Raw genomic sequence first — 22,785 nt, forward strand, 5'->3', positions numbered from 1 at the left:
TGGCCAGAGGGTCTTGAAAGCCCCAATGCCCAACACTCATCCAACACCTATGGCCCTTTCATGAAACACACACGCACATTCCACACTTTGCATATAGTAAGGGCTATTCAACTATGGGAGGCACATCAGGCAAGACCATGGCTGCATACAGTGAGGGCTATTCAACCATGGGAGGCATTTCAGGCAAGATCATGGCTGCATACAGTGAGGGCTATTCAACCATGGGAGGCATTTCAGGCAAGACCACGGCTGCATACAGTGAGGGCTAGTCAACCATGGGAGGCATTTCAGGCAAGATCATGGCTGCATATTTACTCAGACGCCGTCCTTTTTCTTGCAGGCCAAGCTGTCTCATAATAGGAGACAGCAGCAATGGACCGGTGGAGGGCGGCCTCACCTTCAAGCCCTCAGCGATCTTGAGCAGCGCGTCCACAGGATTGTGGCAAGCCGGGTGATTGGTCCCGTCGCCACTGGAGACGCCAACCCCGTTCTGGACAGCAATGGTAAGGTCATCACCTTTTTGTCCTCTCTCCTTCCACTTGTTCCTCACAACAGCAGCCTTTGACACTTTCAATCCAAATCACTAAATCGCTGCAGTCATGCCTCCCTTGCTGCCACCCTGTCCTCACACTAAAGCCACTCTTGTACCTCCCTGCTTTCAGATGGTGATTCACCAGGTGAGGAGACGGGCCCTCAAGCTGCCAGTGAGAGTGAAGCTGAAGGTGAGGAGGAAGAGGAAGCCGGACCATCAGCGCCACCCTCTACCGAGGCAGCCCATGCCCACACTGGGGACACGCCTTCCCTGGAGGGGAGCAGGGGGGAAATGGTCTGATGAGGGTGAAACTCCAGGACCCAGCGGGCTGCAGCAATGTGAGGGGGGTAGGGAAGCACGGGGCTTCTCCCCGGAGGGAGAGTATGGCCTCGAGTCCTGCTGCACTGGACGCAGACGAGGAGCAGGTCCTCGCTGAAATGAGCGCCCAGGCGGAGCAAAGGCACACTGAGCTCATGGCTGCAGTGGCAAGGATGCCCGAATTCATTGAATCACTGGCAAGGAGTGTGGAGCACTTCGCTGTAGCACAGGCGGCTGCCACGCAAATGCTAAGTGCTGCAATGCAGTCAGTGGCTGGTCTCATGCAGACGCAGATTGAGGCCACGCGAGCACTGACTGCTGCCACCCTCGCTGGATCGGGCAGATTTCCCCGGGGCTCTCACTGCGCTGCAGCAGGCCAGCAATCTGTGCTCCATCAGATTGCTCCGGATGCTGAAGTGCTGCCCCGTGGGAATGCCAGTGTGTCGGTCGAGCAGGGAGTTGCTGTCCTCTCTCAAGATGGCAGCATCCCACTGAATTTCCGGTCCGGGGCGCCCCAAGGGCGTTGCACTCTCGAATGACGTCAAGATCTGCATGCGTAGGAGATCGGGCGGTATTGTTTAGCGCCGCCGCAAAATGTCCGGTCAATTTCGCAAGAGGCGCAGATATCGCCGCGCCCGGGCGCTAAATGGTTTGCGCCCCACTTAGCGCCCTCTTAAGGCACTAACGGGTGGCGCTACCAACTGAATTTTCCCCCCATATCTCCCATCACCCACAATGATCTGGAGTGGTGGAGAGAGGAAACCGAACTCTGAAAACAATGTTAAACAAATTTTGACCAGATCACCCCACTAAATGGCTAATAGGTCCACCCCACATAGCCCTACCAGGCTATGACCGGGCGACTAATGCGAATGCCAGTCCATTTGTTAACCCCTTCAGCCACACCCTTAGTACAGGGAGTTGCCAACCAAAAATGGCTTGAAACGGTGGTAGAGAACATAGAACAAACTAACATGTTTGTAGTTACACAAACAGGCAAATCAAAAAGCCAGGCAAAGAAATACTTCGACAAGAAGGTCCGACCATTTGCGTATCAAGTGGGAGATGTTGTAATGGCACATGAGCTATTTTACAGTTATCTGCTGAGGCAAATAGTTAAGGATTTTGCAGAACAAGAAAGACGTGAGGAAAAGCATAAGACCCCTTAAGGGAGGGTTTTCATCTGTAAGTTTAGACAAAGAACTTGACATACCATTGGGCACCTTGTTTTAAGGGGAACATCTATAGGTTAAATGGTCTTGTCAATATTCTGCCCTAGGTCCACCCCTAAAAAGAGAACAAAAGAGAGACCTGAAAAGCCCCTAGCTTTTTTCACAGACAGTGAAGCGGAATTACTGCCGAGAGTGGAATTAATGCTGACTTTGGTTTCACACTCTTGAGTAGTTCAGAAAGAGAGAGGAAGAAGAAGATCTGTTCGTGCAGGCCAGCCGTCTGTCCAATCTGGACTGGTATCTGCTGCTGCTTGTCACAGTCGTATGTTTTTGCTGTATAACTAGTGTGTTATGTTCCGTCTTAAACTCCGATTAAACACAACATACCCACGATATTGGTTTGCACTCAATCCTGATTATTTGAAAGACCAGAGATAATCTAGTCTCAGCAGACAGGGCTATTTTCTTGAAACAGACTAGCATTTCAACTTAAATAATACTTGACTAGCATATGACAAGCTCCCAATAGCTGCACTGAACTTATAAGCACAATCTATTAAGTACATGTAAAAGTTTGTCTGAAATTCAGACTACATTAATTGGGCTCTGACACCCTTGTTTGCTGCTGACGTGTTGCTGTTTACCAGTTTCTGAATCACCAACAAGAGGCAACTTGCATTACGCAGAGAGGGGAGAATGAGGGCGTGCCCCACCTTACCTCCCAGGTGGCACACAGGTCAGTTGGGTGGTACAAATACTTCCCGTTTTCATCTTGTGGGTAATATACATCTCCCGGCTGAAAAGATAAATACAAAGAATTACAAGACATGAAGCAAATAGATGAATGATCCCCCAATGATCCTCCCCACAACCATTCAACCAACCAATTTAACTTCTACTTGAGGCACTGACTCCTGACTGGATACAGTTTCACAGGTGCTTTAAGCATCTGCTACTTTTCCCAGCTGAGTAGCTTTATTACAGTGATATTACTGAATGAAATGGGCAGCCCAGGGGATTGATTACCCAAAGCTTATTATCAGACTGGGGGTTCAAGAAATTAGGAACCTTTATGACCTGCATGGGCCAAACAGGACAATGAGACCACCTGTGTATTTTAAAGAAACGCTCCTAATGTGCACCAGATAATATCACCGGACAAAGCTACAGAATGAACCATTAATGAGAGAAATCTGGAGGGATCGGTGTCATCACCTAGACCAGAGAGACTGAGGCCTAAGTTTGATGGCGCCTGATAACATGCATTAAATGATAAGGCGCTAAACTCGCACGCCTGAAGAGAGAGGCCCGAGGACCATCCTCAGGCCTCATTGGAATAAATCTCACGAGCTGCAGGCACTAATTGGTCATCTGCTGCAGTTCGCTGGGCCAGGCCCTTCAAATTTCAGATGGCGAGTTGGCCTGCAGGCAAATCCTGGAAGGGAGGCAAATGGGAGGGGAGTGAACACGGGCCAGCAGCAGCCCACAGTATTAATATGGAGGTAGGAGGAGCATTCCTTGCCAGATTGAGGCAAGTAGATTATTCCCCATTGTATAACTCTGCATCTGCCTCTCTTTTAACCCAGACCCTGAGAAGGCAGGTCGCCATTGTTATTGGTAGATCAGTGTGCCAGGATCTGCACAAGTGATTAATGGCATCTTTAGTGGATGCAGCCAATCAGGCAACAGTGGCTGTAGATCACACGGGAGGTGGGCATCGCTGGCAAGGCCAGTATTTATTGTCCATCCCTTATTGTCCTTGAAGATGTGGTGGTAAGCCGCCTTCTTGAACCGCTGCAGTCCGCGTGCTGTTAGGTAGCGAGTTCTAGGATTTTGACCCAGCGACGATGAAGGAATGGCGATATAATTCCAAGTCAGGATGCTGTGTGAGTAGTAGGTGGTAGAGGTCGCAGGTTTGGAAGGGGCTTTCAAAGAAGGCTTGGTGAGTTGCTGCTGTGCATCTTGTAGATGGTATACACTGCAGACACGGTGCGACAGCGGTGGAGGGAGTGAATGTTTAAGGTGGTGGAGGGAGTGAATGTTTAAGGTGGTGGATGGGGTGCCAATCAAGCGGGCTGCTTTGTCCTGAATGGTGTCGAGCTTTTTGAGTATTGTTGGAGCTGCACTCATCCAGGCAAGTGGAGAGTATTCCATCACACTCCTGACTTGTGCCTTGTAGATGGTGGAAAGACCTTGGGGAATCAAGAGGTGAGACACTCGCCGCAGAATATCCAGCCTCTGACCTGCTTTTGTAGCCACAGTATTAATGTGGCTGGTCCATTTAAGTTTCTGGTCAATGGTGATTCCCAGGATGTTGATGGTGGGGGATTCAATGATGGTAATGTCATTGAATGTCAAGGGGAGGTGGTTAGACTCTCTCTTGTTGGAGATGGTGATTGCCTGGCACTTGTGTGGTGCGAATGTTACTTGCCACTTATCAGCCCAAGTCTGAATGTCGTCCAGGTCTTCCTGCATGAGGGCACGGACTGCTTCATTATCTGGGGAGTTGCGAATGGAACTGAACACTGTGCAGTCATCAGCGAACATCTCACTCCTGACCTAATGATGGAGGGAAGGTCATTGATGAAGCAGCTGAAGATGGTTGGGCCTAGGACACTGTCCTGAGGAACTCCTGCAGCGATGTCCTGGGGCTGAGATGATTGGCCTCCAACAACCACAAACATCTTAAGTGCATGCTGTGCCACTGAAAGCAGGATATACTGTTACTGGGGGAAGGGAACTTTCGAATAGATAAAGTCCACCATCATTATATTTGTTACTATTGAAAACCTTTTTTAAATTGGCTACTTATCTTCACAGGAAATCACATCACAGGAACCCCACAGTGCAGATAGAGGCCATTTCGGCCCATCGAGCCTGCACCGACACATATCCCACCCTATCCCCGTAACCCCACGTATTTAATCCCCCTAACACTAAGGGTCAATTTATCATAGCCAATCAACCTAACCCGCACATCTTTGGACTGTGGGAGGAAACCGGAGCACCCGGAGGAAACCCACGCAAACACGGGGAGAATGTGCAAACTCCACACAGACAGTCGCCCGAGGCCGGATTCGAACCCGGGTCCCTGGCGCTGTGAGGCAACAGTGCTAACCACTATGCCACTTCTCTGCAGTTTCTTCCCTACTATACAGTGGTTTATAATGTACCCCTAATATGGTATTAGATCAGATACTTAATTGTGTCTTAACCCAGCCCAAATGGACTCTGTCTGCGCACCGCTAGCAATAAAACATTTCCTGTCTGTTGCTGTAGTCATGTCCTTAACTAATTAGGCCACCCAGCCTCCATTTGTCCTTCTCTATTTCTCCCAGTAGCCTGCGGAATTTGATTGCTATTTCCACTGTTTATTTCCCTTTCTTCTCTCATTTTGCAGTTGAGCACATCAAACATCTTTTTCAACATCTCAATCAGGTCACCCCTTAAGCTTCTATACTCAAGGGAATACAAGCTTAGTCTATGCAACCTGTCCTCATAATATAACCTGTTAATTGTTTGAAATAATTCTCAATTTGATGACATTACATAGAATTAACAATGCAGAAACAGGCCTCCTCCTACGTTACTTCACCTAGTCCTGTCAGCATAACCTTTTCAGCCTTTCACCCTCGTGTACTCGTCTAGCTTCCCCTAAATTACATCTATGCTATTTGCCTCAACTGCTCCTTGTGGGAGCGAGTTCCATATTTTAACCACTCTAAAAGAAGGTTCTCCTGAATTTCCTATTGGATTTATTAGTGACTATCTTATATTTATGGCCCCTAGTTTTGGATTCCACCTCAAGTGGAAACTTCTCTAGGTCTATCCTATTGAACCCCTTCATAATTTTAATTAGTTCACCTCTCTTTTTTCTGCAAAGTTACAACAGCTTTGTTTCTCTGCCCAGTTGCAAGTCACCTATAGACACTGTAACCAGCAGTGGCCCCAGCACTGATATCTGTGGCTCCCCAATAGCATCCCTTGTCATGCCGGCTCACTCCATTTACAGCCAGCCTCAGCTTTACCCAATTTTCAATCTAGCTCAGAAGACTGCCTCCAATTTCATGCCTTCTATACTGGCAACTAATTGTGAGCCATGGTATCAAAAGTATTGTTAAAATCTAAATATATCACAGGATATTCATAGATGAGGAAGCCCATTCAGCCCATCTTAATTCAAGGCTAGAATACTCAATGAATACTTTGCATCGGTGTTTACTGAGGAGGTGGATGCTGACAAAATATCGGTAGAAGTGGAAAAGTGGAAGGGATGAAAATTGATAGACAGAATGTACTAGAAAGGTTGGGTATGCTTAGGGTGGATAGGTCGCCTGGTCCAGATGGCTTGCATCCCAGGTTGCTAAGGGAATTAGGGGAGGAGGTAGCGGAAGGGCTTGCCATAATTTTCCAATCTTCCCTAGATGTGGGGGAGGTGCCTGAGGATTGGAAAGTGGCAAATGTGACGCCATTGTTCAAGAAAGGGTGCAAGGACAATTCTAGTAACTGCAGGCCAGTCAGTTTAACATCAGTGGTAGATAAAGTTTTAGAAACAGTAATCAAGGGAAAAATTAACGGACACATGGAGAGGTTTATGCTAATTAAGGAGAGCCAACATGGATTTGTAAAAGGCAGATTGTGTTTGACTAATCTAATTACATTTTTTGATGAGGTAACAGAGAGGATTGATTAAGGGAATACAATGGATGTTGTCTACATGGATTTTCGGAAGGCGTTTGACAAAGTACCACATAGAAGGCTGGTTAACAAAATTGAGGCTCATGGAATAGGTGGGTCAGTGGCAGCTTGGATAAGCAATTGTCTTAAGGACAGAAAACAGCGAGTTGTGGTAAATAGCTGTTTTTCAGACTGGAGGATGGTAGACAGTGGTGTTTCCCAAGGGTCAGTGTTGGGGCCACTGCTTTTTTTGATATATATAAATGACCTGGCTATTGGAATTTCTAAATTTGCCGATGACACCAAACTTGGGGGTGTGGCAAACAGCGATGATGATATCAATTGACTGCAACAGGACATAGAAAGGCTAGCAGAATGGGCAGACAAGTGGCAGATGGAATTTAATACAGAGAAGTGTGAGGTGATGCATTTTGGCAGAAGGAACAGGGAGAGGCAATATACACTTAATGGCACAGTTTTAAAGAGTGTGCAGGGACAGAGTGACCTGGGAGTTAATGTGCATAGGTCCCTGAAGGTGGCAGGACATATTGAGAGAGTGGTTAACAAAGCATATGGGATCTTGGGCTTCATAAATAGAGGTATTGAGTACAAAAGTAGAGAAGTTATGCTGAACCTTTATAAAGCGCTGGTTAGGCCACAACTGCAGTATTGCATCCAGTTCTGGTCTCCACACTTTAGGAAGGATGTGAAGGCCCTTGAGAGGGTGCAGAGGAGATTTACCAGAATGGTTCCGGGGATGGGGGATCTTAGCTACAAGGACAGGTTGGAGAAGCTGGATTTGTTTTCATTAGAGTAAAGGAGGTTGAGGGGTGATTTGAGAGAGGTGGACAAGGTTATGACGGGTTTGGATAGGCCAGATGGGGAAAGGCTGTTCCCACTAGTTGATGGTACAAGGACTAGGGGACACAGATTTAAGGTTTTGGGCAAGAGATACGGGGGGATGTGAGGAAAAACTTTTTTACGCAGCGAGTGGTGATGATCTGGAACTCGTTGCCGACGGAAGTGGTGGAAGCGGAGACACTCGATGTTTTCAAGGGGAGACTGGATAGGCACTTGAGGGAAATAAACTTGTAGGGTTACGGCGATAGAGCGGGGGAATGGGACTAACTAGCTTGCTCTACAGAGAGCCGACACGGACTCAATGGGCCAAATGGCCTCCTTCTGTGCTGTTATGACTCTATGACATATGACATGACACCTATGCACAAGGATCCCATATTCTCCCCATTACATCAATTGTTTCTGAACTGATTCTAGGTTTTCACTCCCATTTCTCGATCTGGGAGTCTACTCCTTGTTCTGATCAGTCTCTGCCTGAAGAACTCAGCCCTAAATTTACCTTTTACCCACTTGAACCTGAGTTCCCTTGTCCTATTCTCAGAATTTAAATGAAGTAATATTACATCCACAGAATTTCCACTGTCAGCGAGGCCCATCATTTCCTTGAAGAATGCCAGTAAACTTGTTAGGCACTGATTTGTCACATCTCTTTCTCCCTAGCTTGTTCCTTACATGGCACCATGAGTAATCCTCAGGTAGCTCCCAAACCTAGCTACTCAAACACTTCCTCAAAGATCTCTGTTCTGTTTGGATTTTTACATTAAATATTTTCCTCCGGTTTGGCATCATTGACCATCTCATAAGTAACATAATCCACATCCGATATACCATAAAAATCCTTTCATGATACTCAAAAGCAAAGGATATCAAAAATGAATCTTTGATAACTACATTAGGTGGTCTGCTCTTCACAGAATTCAAAGCAGTGTTTTCCCACAAATACAGCTGCCACTTACTGTAGTATTCAACCTGTCTGTCTGTATCCAACCTATTTGGCAAGCTGACAAAATTGGATAGGGGACAGAAAATGCTGCTTTGGAATAATGTCTCTGAAGTGACATCTTGCATACCAGACAATATTATGCATTCTCTGCAGCTTGACAAAGTAGTTAACAGTATCTAACATTTAACCTAACTTTCAGACACCTGTGCAAATATGCTGAGCTGCTCGGACTTTCTTACAGTGACCAAATCTCCCATTGGTCATGCCTCCATCCTGCCCTTTCCTAACTTATTGGTTCCTAGATGAACTGTAACTTCTAGCTGGATCTCTCCTTTCCTAGAACTTATTCTGCCACCTCTGTTATGTTTCCTACTCTGGCACTTGGGAGGCAATGCAGTAATGGCTGTAAAACAGAGTGAGCTTTGTGAGAACTTCTCATGAAGAGGAGTTTGACACCGAGACTGACTTAAATCCCTCAGAGCTCCTGCTCTAATGCTCATGGCTGGTGTCTCTCTTTATCCGATAGGTCACCCCTTGCAGGGCTATGATGTTACTCTTGATTAGAGTCATAGTGTTTAGAGTCATAGTGTTTTACAGCACAGAAAGAGGCCCTTCGGCCCATCGTGTCTGCGCCGCCCATCCATCCCTGTCCAGTCTAATCCCATTTTCCAGCATTTGGTCCATAGCCTTGTATGCAATGGCATTTCAAGTGCTCATCCAAATGCTTCTTGAATGTTGTGAGGGTTCCTGCCTCTACCACCCTTTCAGGCATTGAGTTCCACATTCCAACCACCCTCTGGGTGAAAAAGTTCCTCCTCAAATCCCCTCTAAATCTCCTGCCCCTTACCCTGAATCTATGCCCCCTTGTTATTGACCCCCCTACTAAGGGGAAAAGTTCCTCTTTGTCTACCCTATCTATGCCCCTCATCATTTTGTACACCTCAATCAGGTCCCCCCTCAGCCTTCTTTGCTCCAAGGAAAACAACCCCAGCCTGTCCAGCCTCTCTTCATAGCTGAGGCGCTCCATCCCAGGTAACATCCTGGTGAATCTTCTCTGCACCCTCTCCAAAGCAATCACATCCTTCCTATAGTGAGGCGACCAGAACTGCACACAGTACTCCAGCTGTGGCCTCACCAGCGTTTTGTACAGCTCCATCATAACCTCCCTGCTCTTATATTCTATGCCTCGGCTAATGAAGGCAAGTATCCCATATGCCTTTTTAACCACCTTATCTACCTGTTCCGCTGCCTTCAGGGATCTATGTACATGTACACCAAGGTCCCTCTGACCCTCTGTACTTCCTAGGGTCCTACCACTCATTGTGTATTCCCTTGCCTTATTTGTCCGTCCAAAATGCATCACCTCGCACTTTTCAGGGTTAAATTCCATTTGCCACTTTTCCGCCCATCTGACCAACCCATTTATATCGTCCTGTAGCCTGAGGCTTTCCTCCTCACAATTTACCACCCCACCAATTTTCGTGTCATCTGCGAACTTACTGATCATACCTTTTACATTCTCATCCAAATCATTTATGTAGATCACAAACAACAAGGGACCCAGCACCGATCCCTGAGGTACCCCACTGGACACAGGCTTCCAGTCACAAAAGCAACCTTCGACCATCACCCTCTGCCTCCTGCCACTCAGCCAGTTTAGGATCCAACGCGCCAAGGCACCCTGGATCCCATGGGCTCTTACCTTCTTGACCAGTCTCCTATGCGGGACTTTGTCAAAAGCTTTACTGAAGTCCATGTAAACCACATCCACAGCATTTCCCTCATCCACCCCCCTCGTCACCCCCTCGAAAAATTCAATCAGATTTGTCAGACATGATTTACCCTTGACAAAGCCATGCTGACTATCCCCGATTAATCCTTGCCTCTCCAAGTGGAGACTAATTTTGTCCCTCAGAATTTTTTCCAATAATTTCCCTACCACAGATGTTAGGCTCACTGGCCTGTAATTCCCTGGTTTATCCCTGCTACCCTTCTTGAATAATGGTACTACGTTAGCTGTTCTCCAGTCCTCTGGTACATCCCCTGTGGCCAGAGAGGTTCTGAAAATTTGTGTCAGAGCCCCTGCAATCTCCTCCTTTGCCTCCCACAGCAGCCTGGGATACATCTCGTCTGGGCCTGGGGATTTATCCACTTTTTGGCCTGCTAAAACCGCTAGCACCTCCTCCCTCTCGATGCTAATATGTTCAAGTATGTCACAGCCCCCTTGCCCGATTTCTATGTCTGCATCGTCTTTCTCCATAGTGAACACAGATGCAAAAAATTCATTTAAAACCCCGCCTACATCATCTGGCTCTACACACAGATTGCCACTTTGGTCCCTAATGGGCCCTACCCTTTCCCTGGTTATCCTCTTGCCCTTAATATACTTATAAAACATCTTAGGATTTTCCTTTATTTTGCTCGCCAGTGTTATTTCATGGCCCCTCCTCGCCCTCCTAATTTCTTTTTTAAGTATGCCCCTGCATTTTTTATACTCCTCTAGGGCTTCTTCCGTCTTTAGTCTTTTGTAACTGCCAAAAGCCCCCCTTTTATTTCTAATGCATTTTTGTATATCCCTTGTCATCCAAGGTTCCCTTTGCTTGTTGGTCCCACCCTTGACCTTTACAGGAACATGTTGGCGTTGTACTCTCTCTATTTCCCTTCTGAAAGTCTCCCACTGTTTTGATGCGGATTTTCCTATAAGTAGCTGCTCCCAGTCCAATTTGGCCAGATCCTGCCTTGTCATATTAAAATCGGCCTTCCCCCAATTTAGAACCCTTATTTCCGGGCCGTCTTTGTCTTTTTCCATGACCACCTTAAATCTCACCGAATTGTGGTCACTGTCGCCAAAATGCTCTCCTACTGACACTTCCACCACTTGCCCGGCTACATTCCCCAGAATTAGGTCCAATACCGCCCCCTCTCTTGTAGGACTTTCTAATCCTCCTTGTGTCGCCAATCCCTCAGAATATATTGAAAATCCAGGCTAGCCCACATTATTCATACTGCACCCTTCACTTGTCTAGTCCCTGATCTTGCCATTACTATAATCTAATGTCTGCTTGACCCTGTCCTTAATTAATTAGAACTGATTCTCATTTACCTGCCTGGTTTTGCAGACTATCCACTCAGTCTCAGTGTCAAACTCCTCTTCAGGAGATGTTCTCACCAAGATCACTCTGTTTTGCCACTTCAATTCTCCATCCCACTCTGACCTTTTTGTCTTTGGCCTTCTACACTGTTCAAATGAAGTTCCACTCAAGCAAGGAACAGAATCTCATCTTTCTATGAGGCACTTTGCAGCCCCTTGGCCTTAAGAACATAAGAACATAAGAAGTAGGAGCAGGAGTCGGCCATTCAGCTCCTCAAGCCTGCTCCATCATTCAATAAGATCATGGCTGATCTTCTATCTCAACTCCACTTTCCTGCACTATCCCCATATCCCGTGATTCCCATAATATCCAAAAATCTATTGATCTCTGTCTTGAATATACTCAACGACTGAGCCTCCACAGCCCTCTGGGGTAGAGAATTCCAAAGATTCACCACCCTCTGAGTGAAGAAATTTCTCCTCATCTTGGTCCTAAATGGCTGACCCCTTATTCTGAGACTGTGACCCCTGGTTCTAAACTCCCCAGCCAGAGGAAACATCCTCCCTGCATCTATTCTGTCAAGTCCTGAATGAATTTTGTATGTTTCCGTGAGATCACCCCTCATTCTTCTAAATTCTAGAGAATATAGGCCTAGTCTACTCAATCTCTCCTCAAAGGACAATCTCCCCATCCCAGGATTCAGTCTGGTGAATCTTTGTTGCACTCCCTCTATGGCAAGTATATCCTTCCTTAGGTAAGGAGACCAAAACTGTACCCAATACTCCAGGTGTGGTCTCACCAGGGCCCTATATAATTGCAGTAAGATATCTTGGGGGAAAAATTCAGTTGGTTGCGCCACCCGTTAGCGCCTTAAGAGGGCGCTAAGTGGGGCGCAAACCAACTAGCGTCCGGGTGCGGCACTGCCCACGCCTCCCGCCAAATTCAGTGGGAGGTTAGTGGTGGCGCTAACCGGTAGCGCTGCGCCACTGGCAATGATGCCATGGGTATGCGCAGCGCCCCGCTCACACCCCGGCCGTGATCTTCAGGTACGCCCCCTGATTTACCGCTGGACGCTATGTCCGACAGGGTCAGGGTGGCGTACCTGCGGCCGGGGAGGCGCAAATTAAAGGCGAGGTGTAGGGCGAGCATTTTTGTTGTTGGCCGCCTGCCAGCACCTGCCTGCGCTCCCGTCCCCGACCTCCGGAACCACCCCCCCCACCGCGGAGTGCCGGCTGCGCTCCAAGAGCCCGGCACTTCTCTTGGGTGCCGGGCCCTTTTGCCTGCATTCCCGATCCCCGGGGGCCCAGCTGGGCCCCAAATCGTGCTGCACAAGGCCCCTCCCCTTTAAGAAGGGGAGGAAGGCCTGCAATACCGCAGTGCGACATGCCGCAGTGTGTGGCGCTGCAGCACGTAGCGCCACGATATTCACTCACAGCGTCCCAAGAGGGAGGCGGGGCACCTCCAGTAGCGCCCCACTTCCCTTTGGGGCACAACTGACCAATTTCCGGTGTGGGGGCGCTCATTTTTCTGGGGCGCTACTTTTAGCGCCCCGGCGAAGTTAGCGCCCCAAAGAGGGCAATACTGAATTTCTCCCCCCTTTACTCTTATAGCCAAATCCTCTTGTAATAAAGGCGAACATACCATTTGCTTTCCTAATTGCTTGCTGTACCTGCCTGTTAACTTTCAGTGATTCGTGTACAAGGACACCCAGGTCCCTCTGAACACCAACATTTCCCAATCTCTCACCATTTCAAAAATACTCTGCTTTTCTATTTTTCCTACCAAAGTGGATAACTTCACATTTCTCCACATTATATTCCATTTGCCATGTTCTTGCCCACTCACTTAGCCTGTCTATATCCCCTTGAAGCCTCCTTGCATCCTCCTCACAACTTACATTCCCACCCAGCTTTGTATCATCAGCAAACTTCGATATATTACCCTTGGTCCCCTCATCCAAATCATTGATGTAGATTGTGAACAGCTGAGGCCCAAGCACTGATCCCTGCGGTACCCCACTAGTTACAGCCTGCCAACCCGAAAATGACCCATTTATTCCTACTCTCTGTTTCTGTCCGTTAACCAATCCTCAATCCATGCTAGTATATTACCCCCAATCCCATGGGCCCTAATTTTGTTTAATAACCTCTTGTGTGGCACCTTATCGAATGCCTTCTGAAAATCCAAATACACAACATCCACTGGTTCCCCCTTCTCTATTCTACTAGTTAAAACCTCAGAAAACTCTAAGGCCTAGAAATTCGGTGGGCTGCGCCACCAGTTAGCGCCCAAAGAGGGCACTTAGTGGTTTTAGCGCCACTGGCCATGCCTCCCGTGAAATTTAGCGGGGCACTAATGGCGGCGTTAGCCTGTAGCGCTGTGCCGCCACCGATGATGTCATCGGTGTGCGCAGCGCCCCGCTACCGCCCCGATCGCAATAATTGGTCGTGCCCTCCACTGTAGCGCCGGTCGCAAATTGTGACCAGTTCAGGGGGGCCAACCTGCGGCGGTAGTGGCGCTAATTAAAGGGGAGGTGCGGGGCGGCCATTTTTTTCGCTGGCCGCCTGCCAGCACCTCCTCGCGACGCCGTCCCCGGCCTCCTGATCCCCCCCCCCGGGCAGTGCCGGCTGTCTCCCAAGAGCCCGGCACTTCTCCTCGGTGCCGGGCTCTTTTGCCGGCACTCGCGATCTCTGATCGCGCTGGTGCAGGCCCCTCCCCTTTAAGAAGGGGAGGAAGGCCTGCAGTACCGCAGCGCACACGCGCTGTGGCACGTTGCGCTGTGATATTCATTTGCAGCGCCCCAAGATGGATGCGGGCCACCTCAAGCAGCGCCCCGCTTCCGTTTGGCGCGCAGAAACTGAATATCGCGCTGGCGCAAGCAGCTCCTTCCGGGGCGGGACTTCCGGCACCCAGGCGAGACTGGCGCCGAATTTTTAGCCCTAAAGATTCGTCAAACACGACTTCCCTTTCAAAAATCTGTGTTGACACTGCCCAATCCCATTATTATTTTCTAAATGCCCTGTTACCACGTCCTTAATAATAGATTCTAGCATTTTCCCTACTATTGATGTCAGGCTAACTGGTCTGTAGTTCCCTGTTTTCTCTCTCCCTCCTTTCTTAAATAGTGGGGTTACATTTGCTACCTTCCAATCCACGGGAACTGTTCTTGAATCAATGGAATTTTGAAAGGTGGCAACCAATGCATCCACTATCCCTATAGCTACCTCTTTCAAAACCCTAGGATGTAGGCCATCAGGTCCAGGGAATTTTTCGGCTTTCAGTCCCATTAATTTCTCCAGTACCTTTTTTTTACGAATGCTAATTTCTTTCAGTTCCCCATTCTCGCTAGACTCTTGGTTCTCCACTATTTCCAGGAGGTTTTTTGTGTCTTCCGTGAAGAGAGACACAAAGGCCCTGATTTTCGGCTTGTGTGGGGAATGGTCGGATTTCCCCGAATGTGGGGTTTCTGACACACATAAAAAAATGTCAGCCAGCTCCATGCAATTTTCCCTCAAGTGGCCAATTAATTCCCAGCATGTGGGAAGCCTTGCTAATTGTCCAATTCGAGTCAGAAATCCCCACAGTACGATGTCATCATTCGTGGTGTTTTCAAGGTCCATAGCAAGCACTGCATCCTCTGAAGGCTTCCAAACGAACCATACAGGATGGCAGAGGAGCCTGCAGCAGCTGTGGCCAGTGCCAGACCCCGAGCTGCCTCCAAATTTGACGAGGTTTCACTGCAGGCATTATTGGATGGGGTTAGGGCCCACAGGGAGGTCCTCTTCCCTAGGTCAGGGAGGAAGAGGCCTCCCACTGAGACCAATGCTGCATGGATGCAGGTGTCAGCAGGTGCCAACTCGCTGGGAGTCACCAGAAGAACCTTGGCATTACATCTCTAACTCCTTCCTTTACTCCCCCACAGTACCATCCAGAGCCCCCGTCCTCACTGTGGAGGAGGAAGAGGCTGTGCAGCCAGACTCCTCAGAGGAAGCTCCAGCTTCTGAGGGCGCAGCGTCAGCAGAAGTAAGCGCACCCAGCACCAGCGCAGACACTCACACCTCGGGGGGACCTTCGGGACATAGAGTAGTGTTGTCACCTGGTGTTTCACAGCTCACAAGTGAGCCTCAGCAGATTCTGGAGACAGGGACAGCAGTGGAGAGTCCTCGTCGGAGGGCGCAGCACTCTGCCAGCTCAGCTCAGCTGCGCTGCATGTCGACCCTCTGCCTCTGGGTCCATCCGCAAGAGAAGAGGTGATGGATCTCCATGCACAGATGCAGGAGTCTCTGGCAGGTTTTGTCTCCAGGGTCACTGTGAGTGTAGAGCGAATGGAGGAGTCCATAGCGACCATGAGCAGAGCCTTTGTGGAGTCATTGGCGCAGGAGCGCATCACCATGGAAAGGTTGGCAACCTCCATGCAGGAGATAACTCGCCAGGGTACGGAAAACATGGTGAGTGCTCATAAGAGAATGACATCTCTTGAGGAGCGTTGGCCATCTGTTGAACAGAGAAACCAGACCTTCATGGAAGTCCTTCTGAGTAGGACTGCCAGTGCAGAAACGGGTCCCACTGGCCCCCTAAAGCACAGCAAGGTGCTCTCAAGCCAATTCCAAGCGCTGGCCCCTTCTGGCCTGTGCAGCTTCAGGTGAGTGAGCAGCAGCCTGGTGCTCCTGGTGCTCATCCTGCTGTTCCTGGTTCTGCTGCTGCCGCCTCTGCTGTTGGAGATCCTCTAATGCCAGGAAGGGAAGGCACCAAATATTATGTCCGTGTATAATTGAGACATGGACTGCAGGAGTTGATTATAACAAGTCTTTACTGAATGGAGACAACCTGGAAACTGAAACTACAGAAGCCTGCTAGGGCCTTTTATACAGGGGTGGTCACTGCCGGTACTGCAGCCTGAGACCAGTTATTCCCTTAAAGGTACATACACAACACCAAAGGCCTCCCATGCTTCTGGCAGATGCCTCCGTTGAGGAGGTGCTGAGTTAGAGTGGTGAAAGGGGCTTCCCAGGAGCTCACACTGGAGAAGTGTGTGAGGCTCCAACTTTCTACAGCTGCTCCTAAGGCTTCAAAAAGTTGCCCCAAGCCTTGATCGACAAGGTCCTGCAGCCTGCAAATGCTGCCTATTTAAATCTCTTCAGTCCTCAGCGAACTGCTGCTGTTTTCACGCCAGCTCTCATCGGCGGGGTTCCCCGCGGGCGTGTTTCATGTGGGGAAAGCCCCAAAGTCGCAACGGCCCCGGAAAATCTTCCTTAACAAGGTGATCATTGGTGATTAGTGCTCCGATGAGCAGTCCCGCCAGCGGCGGCCGGGACTGAAGCGGGTGATGGAGAAACGGCGGTCCGAAAGTCGGACGGGGCGGGGAATCAGGCGGGGGGGGGTCCCGACACGCTTTTTCCACGATTTTCGGACCCCGCTTGCATGAAAAGCCGCCCGACGGCTGCCAGAAAATCAGGGCCAAAGTATTTGTTTAATTTCTCTGCCTTTTTTTTATTCGTTTATGGGATGTGTGCGTTGCTAGCAAGGCCAGCATTTATTGCCCATCCCTAATTGCCCTTGGTACTCCACTATTTCTGGGAAGTTTTCTTGCGTCGTCTTCCGACAGACACAAAGGGCTGAATTTTGCCATTGGGGCGGGCTGGGGGCATGTCAGGTGGTCGTCGTGTCAGGAACCGGACTCCGATGTGAAGTGGGACAAAAGTGCGATTTTGCCCTAATTGGGCACTTGATTTCCAGCGTGTGGAAACCCCTGGTCCAATGAGCCTTTTCATACAGAAAGGCACTTCTGATTATGTCATCAATGCTGCTGGAGTTAAGGCCTGCAAGCAGCCTTGCTTCTTTTTCAGCCTTTAAAATTTATGCCCATTGTTCTCAGCGCTTCCTTCACCAATTATGTCCACCAGTAGACCAAAGTGTGCTCCAAGATTCGATGAGGCCTCCCTCCAAGCTCTGGTGGAGGGAGCAAGAGCAAATAAGGAGCTGCTCTTCCCTTCCTCGGGGAGGAAAAAGCCTCCCCAGCAGACTAAAGCTGTGTGGCTGCAAGTGGCCCAAGAGGTAAACGCAATTTCGATGTGCAGCAGAACCTGGCTGCAGTGCAGGAAGAGGTTTCCTGACCTTCTCCACACAGGAAAAGTGAGTATGACATTCCCATCAGCCTCAATCTGATCCCTATCGCCTCTCATCACCAGCACTCTACTTTGCCAACCTCTTCCTCCACATCCCACTTGACTCTTACCCATTCCCTCTCTCTCTATGGTCACATTCACTTAACTATTCGACCATGCAGCCCTCACACTCCCTATCACTGTGATGCAATGACAACAACTTACAACACACAGGGAGGGCCCTTTGTTTCCTTCTAAGCATCTGTGCTATGGATTCTCTACACTCACTCCTTCATTCTCACTCAAGCTCCGCTTGTGTCCCTTATTGCAGGAAAAGAGAGCCCACAATAAGAGGGAAAGAGCGAGGACAGGAGGAGGGCCACCCTCAGTAGCCCACCTCACCACTTCGGAGGAGGCAATCCTGGAGATCGCCGGAGTGGAGGACGATTCGCAAGTGGGGGACGGACAGACGGGCGCATCACAGCAAGCTGGTGACAGAATAGTTTAGCATCTCTCTGACTGACATTGCATGAGTGACTGACAATGATTTTGATGCTCTAACAGATTGACTTATGATCATCTGCACAATTCAATGTGCATGCAACCTTTACCTCACATCTCTAACTCTTTCCTTTACTCCCCCACAGGACCATCGAGAGCCCCCGTCCCCACTGTCCAGGAGGAACAGCCTGAGCCTCCAGACTCCTCAGAAGAAGCTGCAACCTCTGAGGGCATAGCATCAGCAGAATTCAGCGCACCCAGCACCAGCGCAGAGGCTCACACCTCGGTGGGACCATCGCGAGATCGAGTACTGTTGTCACCTGGTGTATCACAGATCACAAGTGAGCATCAGCAGATTGTGGAGACAGGGACAGCAGTGGAGAGTCCTCAATAACAACAGAAAACGCTGGAAAAACTCAGCAGGCCAGGCAACATCCATGGAGAGAGAAACAGAGTTAACGTTTCGGGTCGAAACCCTTCGTCAGGACTGAGAATAAAAGGCAGGAAATGAAAAGATTAAAAGGCAGTTTGGGGGCTGTGAAATGGGGGAGGTCTGTGAGAGGTGAGACATTAAGAGATATTCAAGGTGAGACGAGATGGTAATGTGACCGGTAAAGAAACAGACAATGGCTCTAGATGAAGTGTGAAATGCGCCGGCAGAGTGAGAGACAGCTGCCATGTGGGAGAGAGAAAAGGAAAAGGCACAAACCAAAAGTGTGGATAAAAAATATAAAAATATAATAGGGGCTGAGGTTATGATCTGAAATTGTTGAACTCGATATTGGGTCCGGAATGCTGTAAAGTGCCTAATCGGAAGATGAGGTGCTGTTCCTCGAGCTTTCGCTGAGCTTCCGTGGAACAATGCAAGAGCCCGAGGACGGTGAGGTCTGAGTGGGAATGGAACGGTGAATTGAAATGACAGGCGACCGGAAGCTCGGGGTCACCCTTGCGGACTGAACGGAGGTGTTCCGCAAAGCGGTCACCCAATCTGCGTTTGGTCTCCCCAATGTAGAGGAGACCGCATTGTGAGCAGCGAATACAGTATACTAGATTGCAAGAAGTACAAGTAAATCGCTGTTTCACCTGGAAGGGGTGGTTGGAGCCCTGGACACTGGGAAGGGGGGAGGTATATGGGCAGGTGTTGCATCTCCTGCGCTTGCACGGGAAGGGGAAGGGGTGCTGGGGGTGATAGAGGAGTGGACTAGGGTGTCTCGGAGGGAGCGGTCCCTACGGAATGCTGAAAGGGGAGGGGAGGGGAAGATGCGTTTGGTGGTGGGATCAGGGCGCAGGACTCTGCCGGCTCGGCTCAGCTGCATGTTGACCCTGTGCCTTCGGGTCCATCCAGGAGAGCGGTGCTGGAACTCCAGGAACAGGTGCAGGTGTCTCTGGCAGGTTTTGTCTCCAGGGTGGCTGCGAGTGTAGAGCGAATGGAGGAGTCTATCGCGAACATAAGCAGAGCCTTTGTGGAGGCATTGGCGCATGAACACATCACTGCAGAAAGGATGGTAACCTCCGTGGAAAGGATGGCTACCTCCGTGGTAAGACTGGCTACCGTAGAGGAAAGGATGGCCATGGTAGATGGCTACGGCCATGGAGGAGTTTAGTTGCCAGGGTATTGAAAGCATGGTCATTGTACAGAATAGACTGACATCTCTTGAAAAGCGATGGTCAGCTATTGAGCATAGAAACGAGACCTTCATGGAAGTCCTCTGGAGTAGGACTTCCATTGCAGAAATGGGTTCTCATGGCCCCCCTGAAGTGCAGCAAGGTGCTGTCAAGCCACTTGCTAGCTCTGAAATGGGGCTGACCCATGAGAGGGATGTTGGTGGCAGACAACAAGGAAGTGGGGGGCTCCTCTCCAAGTGCTCACACGACCATGTCACTGCAAAGCCCTCGGTCAGAGCCCCACCAGAGTCCTCACCCAACTGAGGTGGGCGTCTCAGCCGCTGCACAGCCGCAGGAGCAGCAGACTGTTGCCGAGCCCTCACAGGTTCGCAACCCCAGAGGACGGCCGCCAAAGGTGTCGAGACAGGAGCAGCAAGAAAATGAGCAAGGGGCCTCCACATCTGCTGAAGCCACAGGGGAAGCACCATGTAGGAGCACACGTAACAGGAAGATAAAGCACAAGTAGTCACAAGGGTAGTTACTTGGGTGTTCTGTTGTATTGATTTTTGACAAGCCATCCTTGAATTGTTATGATAAACAGATTTCATGGCAAACTGTTGAAGTTGTGGCCTGTGTCATTTCACAAATGGGACTTCCACATTGAGGGCTTAGGGCGACTTACAATTGTCAGAGTGATAGGAATCCGTTGGTTCTTGTCCATTGTCGATGCTCTGGTAAGAAGGTGCGAGGCAAAAGTGTTTGATTGTGCAGGTTAAGCAAATCTGGCCAACATGAGTGCGTCCCTTGCATCCTGGACAGCAATGTGGTCACACGCTGGCACCTTCTGGCCTGTGCAGCTTCAGGTGGGTGAGCAGCAGCTTGGCGCTCCTGTTGTTGCTGCTGCTGTTGGTGGTGCTGTTGTTCAGGGTTTTGCTGCTGCCACGGCTGGTCTTCGTCCGAATCTGATGTCCAGGAGGAAAGGAAATAAATGGTTCCCATGCTTCTGGCATATACCTCAGTCGAGGAAGCGCTCAGTCAAGGTGGGGAGAGGGGTTTCCCAGGAGGTCACACTGGAGATGGGTGTCAGGCTCCAAACTTCCACAACAATGAGTAGGCCTGTTAAAAGTTCCCCCAGACCTGAGACAACAAAGTTCTGCCACCTGCAAATGATCATTGGTGAAAACTCCTTTTTAATGGTGGAGCTGCAGCTGTTGGTAAGCAGCCCACTTGTGAGGCCGCCAGGATTCACTGGCGTGTTCCAGAGGAGATGTGCAGGATGGGGGAAATGTGTTAAAATCAGAAAGGCCTCTCAAAATGGGATTATAGAGGCAATTAACTGATTGTTAAGGGCATTAAGGGCTTATCCTGCCTCTTGGAGGCGGGATGGAAACAGGGTTTGAAACCACAAATGTGGCAAAATTGCTCAGAGGCGGGATCAGACCTGCCCGCCCGCCATTTTTTGCGATTTTGACAACTCACACGCCTTCAAACCCGCCTCCTCGGGCCTGCGAAAATTGAGCCCAAAGTATTTGTTTAATTTCTCTGCCATTTCCTTATTCCCCATTATAATTTCTCCTGTCTCAGCCTCTAAGGAACCAACGTTTACTTTTGCTAATCTTTTCCTTTTTACATATCACAGAAGCTTTTCAGTTTGTTTTTATGTCTCTCGCTAGTTTACTCTCATATTCCATTTTATCTTTCTTTATCCATTTCTTGGTCCTCCTTTGCTGAATTCTAAAATCCTCCCAACCCTCAGGTTTACTACTCTTTATGGCAACATTATAAGCCTCTTCCTTTGATCTAATATTATCTTTACGTTCTCTTGCTTTTTCCTGTGGGGTTTTTGTGCCTTAAAGGAATGTATATTTGTTGTAAATGATGTATTAATTCTTTAAATGCTAGCCATTGCTTGTCTACCGTCATACCTTTTAATGTAGTTTCCCAATCTACCTTAGCCAACTCGCCCCTCATACCTACGTAGTTTGCTTTGTTTAGATTTAAGACCCTAGTTTTGGATTTAATTAAATCACTTTCAAACTTAGGGGCCAGAACTTCGGGTCCCCACGGGTGAGTACACGCTGGGCACTCATGAGTAGGCCCAACGAAAGTGCCAGTTTCGTGCATGCACTGCGCATGCGCGGGAAACCAGAACTTCCGTTCCCTTCGAGGAAGGGGTTCACAGGTCGAACGCGTGCGCCAGAGAGGCAGCGCGTATGCCTGGAACTTCCATTTTTTTTCCAGGTTTCTCCGGGAGGGTAAGTCTCCAGCAGCTACGCTTTTAAAAAGCGGTCGCAAGGCCTGCTTTTAACAAGGTAAGTGGTGAATTAAGTAAAATTAAAACATTTTTTCCACAGGTTTATTGGGGCAGAAATTCGGGTTGGGGGCTTGCCGCGCGTGCAAGCCCCCGATCTGCACTTACCCGACGCGCCTGCTGTCCACCTCCAGGGACGCCTGGAATTCCTTTTTGAAACAGAAGAATCCCGGGCAGCGTCTGACGTCACGCCGCCCAGGAGTGCAGCCAGCGCGAAGCCTGTAGCGCGCTGTGCAACTGAGACACGCCCCTTGAGGTCTCAGTTTAATAGGACACGCCCCCAATGTTTCTCACAAGCTGAAAAGCATTTTTACATGCAGAGCAGCATTTCAAATAGGTTTTTGGTATATTTATGAAGCTTTTGGTAACTTTTATAAACTTTTAAAAATGTTTACATTATTTTGAAGAATCTGAAGTAGTTTTAAACAGAATTAAAGCAATTTAAAGACTTTTAAAAGCCCTGAAAGAATTTTTTTCATTCCATTTATTTATTTAGCAACGTCGTCGTCATACGTGTCTTCACACTGTTCCCTTTGGGGAACTGTATGAAGTGGTGGAAGGATTTATGGCCGTGATTAACACTCATTCCGTGACCGTAACCATCTTTGAACCAGCCATTAGGGTGGTTAGTCCTATGGCGGGAGGGTTTTACGGGCTCCCACAACCTAT

The 22,785-nt window shown here is 49.0% G+C and overlaps 2 protein-coding genes across 4 annotated transcripts in view; both read right to left on the bottom strand.

Annotated features, from left to right (window-relative positions):
• LOC147105952 (aldo-keto reductase family 1 member D1-like) overlaps positions 1-22,785 on the bottom strand; it is a 316,229-nt gene that overhangs the window by 189,028 nt on the left and 104,416 nt on the right. The window lies entirely within an intron of this gene.
• Positions 1-22,785, bottom strand: part of LOC147105953 (aldo-keto reductase family 1 member D1-like) — a 112,505-nt gene that overhangs the window by 56,640 nt on the left and 33,080 nt on the right. For 2 of the 3 annotated variants that reach the window (XM_086008568.1, XM_086008565.1), the window contains exon 4: positions 2,741-2,818. The exons of the other annotated variant lie outside the window; for it this stretch is intronic. In XM_086008568.1, coding sequence (XP_085864694.1) covers positions 2,741-2,818 — 78 coding nt within the window. The remainder of the gene's footprint in view (positions 1-2,740; positions 2,819-22,785) is intronic. 3 annotated transcript variants of the gene reach the window in all.

The sequence above is a fragment of the Somniosus microcephalus genome, chromosome 16, assembly GCF_052327205.1.
Source record: "Somniosus microcephalus isolate GS21.2 chromosome 16, FLI_Smic_1.0, whole genome shotgun sequence".
In the NCBI taxonomy this organism is placed as follows: domain Eukaryota; kingdom Metazoa; phylum Chordata; class Chondrichthyes; order Squaliformes; family Somniosidae; genus Somniosus; species Somniosus microcephalus.